General features: G+C 53.6%; 1 protein-coding gene across 1 annotated transcript; it reads right to left on the reverse strand.

Annotated features, from left to right (window-relative positions):
* Nucleotides 1–427: 427 nt before the first annotated feature.
* Nucleotides 428–1,878, reverse strand: Tusc1 (tumor suppressor candidate 1). The gene has a single exon (XM_077797884.1). It carries the CDS (start codon nucleotides 1,768–1,770, stop codon nucleotides 1,168–1,170), a length of 603 nt encoding a protein of 200 aa, XP_077654010.1. The 5' UTR covers nucleotides 1,771–1,878; the 3' UTR covers nucleotides 428–1,167.
* Nucleotides 1,879–2,169: the final 291 nt, after the last annotated feature.

A 2,169-nucleotide genomic window follows, 5' to 3' on the forward strand; every position in this document is an offset into this window, starting at 1 on the left:
GTATTGACCATGACCTTTACGATGGGTGAAAAACGAGGTCACACTTTTTGCCTCTATAGTTTTTATCAGGTACAAAGTTATCCTCTTCACTACTTAGTAGGCCAAAGTGTTATTCATGAACAAAATGCAAAAAAAGTGATCTTAGAACGTTTTGTTATTAATCTCTTTTTCCTGACCACTACAAAAACCATGATGAAAACCAAAATGATTCCACTTGGGTGATTTTGATGTACAAGTAACTTACAATTTCTTAAAGGCTGTTAAACAGTTAAAATGATACAAATTAGCTACACATTGGTTAACCTCTAATATTAATGCAATAATAATGAAAAATGCTTAGATGAACTAATCTTTACATTATTTTAAAAGATCAGTTACATAAAGTAAAAAAAAAAAAAAAACTTACAAAGGATAACCAAATCTAGATATTAAAATAGGGAAGCTATACATCTCTTAAAGACACATATAAAATTTTAACACACTTCAAATAATAGTCATGGGAAGCTTTAAGATTATTTTTAATGGACTACTTTTATTTACCAGTTCAAAGGATTACCTATAGGAATATACTTAAAAATTCTCTGGGGTGAAACAAATCAGTATATATTAAATGTATGCGGACTAAGGGGCAGACAAGAATTTCTAAGTCATAAATATCATCTTCTTTATAAAAGGTAGTACTTCGTGGGATATCCATTGAATACCTATTTATAAAAACACACACTCAAAAGTATTGGCCACACAAGAAATAATAACTGGCGGCTTTAGTGGATTAAAGAAAGAACATCAAATTCGACCAACTCAAGATGCATTATTCAGCCCTCAAAGAATTATTATTGAGAAACAAAAAATAAAAAACTTAGAAAGGTTCATGAATTAGGAAGAGCTTCCAGGAACCAGTTCTTGCTGTTTCAAAACCCGCGCTTCTGTTGCAGGGCCTCTTCTGGTGGAACCAGCAGGGCCCAGAAGCAGGTGCCCACACACATGGGGGCTCCAGAGCCCAGACACTGGCAGGACCCCGCGGGCAGAGGCAGGGCGCCACCGGAAGTGTCAGGTGGTGGGCTGGAGGCACTGAGCTCAGTGGTCCAGCAGTGTAGGGTGGGGAAGCCGCGAGCGCGGAAGGAGGGGCGCTCGGGACGCCCCGCCTCTCCTGGCTGAGGCCAGAGGCTACAGCCAGGGCCCTGGGGGCGCCGGGTCCTGGGCACAGAGGCCAGAGTCGGGCTCCTGCCCAGGCGGCTCCTCCTTGTCCACAAGCGGGCGCGGCCCTTGCTGTTCGAGGTGCAGCTGCAGCAGGGCCCTGCGGTACATGGCCTCCAGCTTCTCCAGCCGGGCCCTCAAGGCCCTGGGGCTGCCTGGTTCATCCTCATGGCGACCACCTCTCTCCCTCCGGTTCGTGCCAGCCTCCGGGGGACCCAGGGCCGCCTCTGCGGCCATCCGGTCGCCGCCCTCCCCCTGGAGCCGCAAAGCCTGACGGAAGAGGCTGCGGTTCTCGCGCTTCAGCCGCCGGTTCTCGAGCCGCAGCCGGGCGTTCTCCTCCCGCAGCCTCGCGTTCTGCCGGTCCCGCTCGTCCCGCGTGCGGATGGCCTCCAGGTGGCTCGCTGCCAGGTCCGCGAAACGCTCCTCCAGCTGCTGTCGGGCGCCACCCGCACGGCCTCGCCAACCCCCGTCGCCTCCGCCGCGCTGCGGAACCCGGCCCGGGCGGCCTGGCCCATCTGTGTCCCCGCAGCCACAGCTCCCGCGCCGGGTGGCGCCACCACGCATGCGCCACATCCGTCCGGTCCTAACCGCGCCGCCAGCGCCAAGGGCCCGGGGGCCGCGCGCCAAGGCGCGGACGAGTTCGGGACCCGGCGGGGCGGTCCGGCGACTGCAGAGTAGAGAGGTGGCGAGCGGCGACTGCTGGCTTGTGGCCAGAAGAGGCCGGGAATTTGCCCGGGTTGAGGCGTGTCCTGTTTCCCGCGGCGGAGCTACCCCCCTGGGCCTGCTATCTCTGGGCCCAGCTCACACACAATGCCCCGGGGGAGCTCTTTCTGCTCATCCCTCTGGCCAGGCGGGGAAAAGCGAGTATCCTCTGCTGGGCGCTTCCGTGCAGGCCTGGGCACTGCAAGAACCAGCCAGCCTCCTCCAGTCCTGCTCTCCAGCTCAACCACCATTGGTTACTTTGCTTTTTAT

This window comes from Urocitellus parryii, chromosome 4 (genome assembly GCF_045843805.1).
Source record: "Urocitellus parryii isolate mUroPar1 chromosome 4, mUroPar1.hap1, whole genome shotgun sequence".
In the NCBI taxonomy this organism is placed as follows: Eukaryota; Metazoa; Chordata; class Mammalia; order Rodentia; family Sciuridae; genus Urocitellus; species Urocitellus parryii.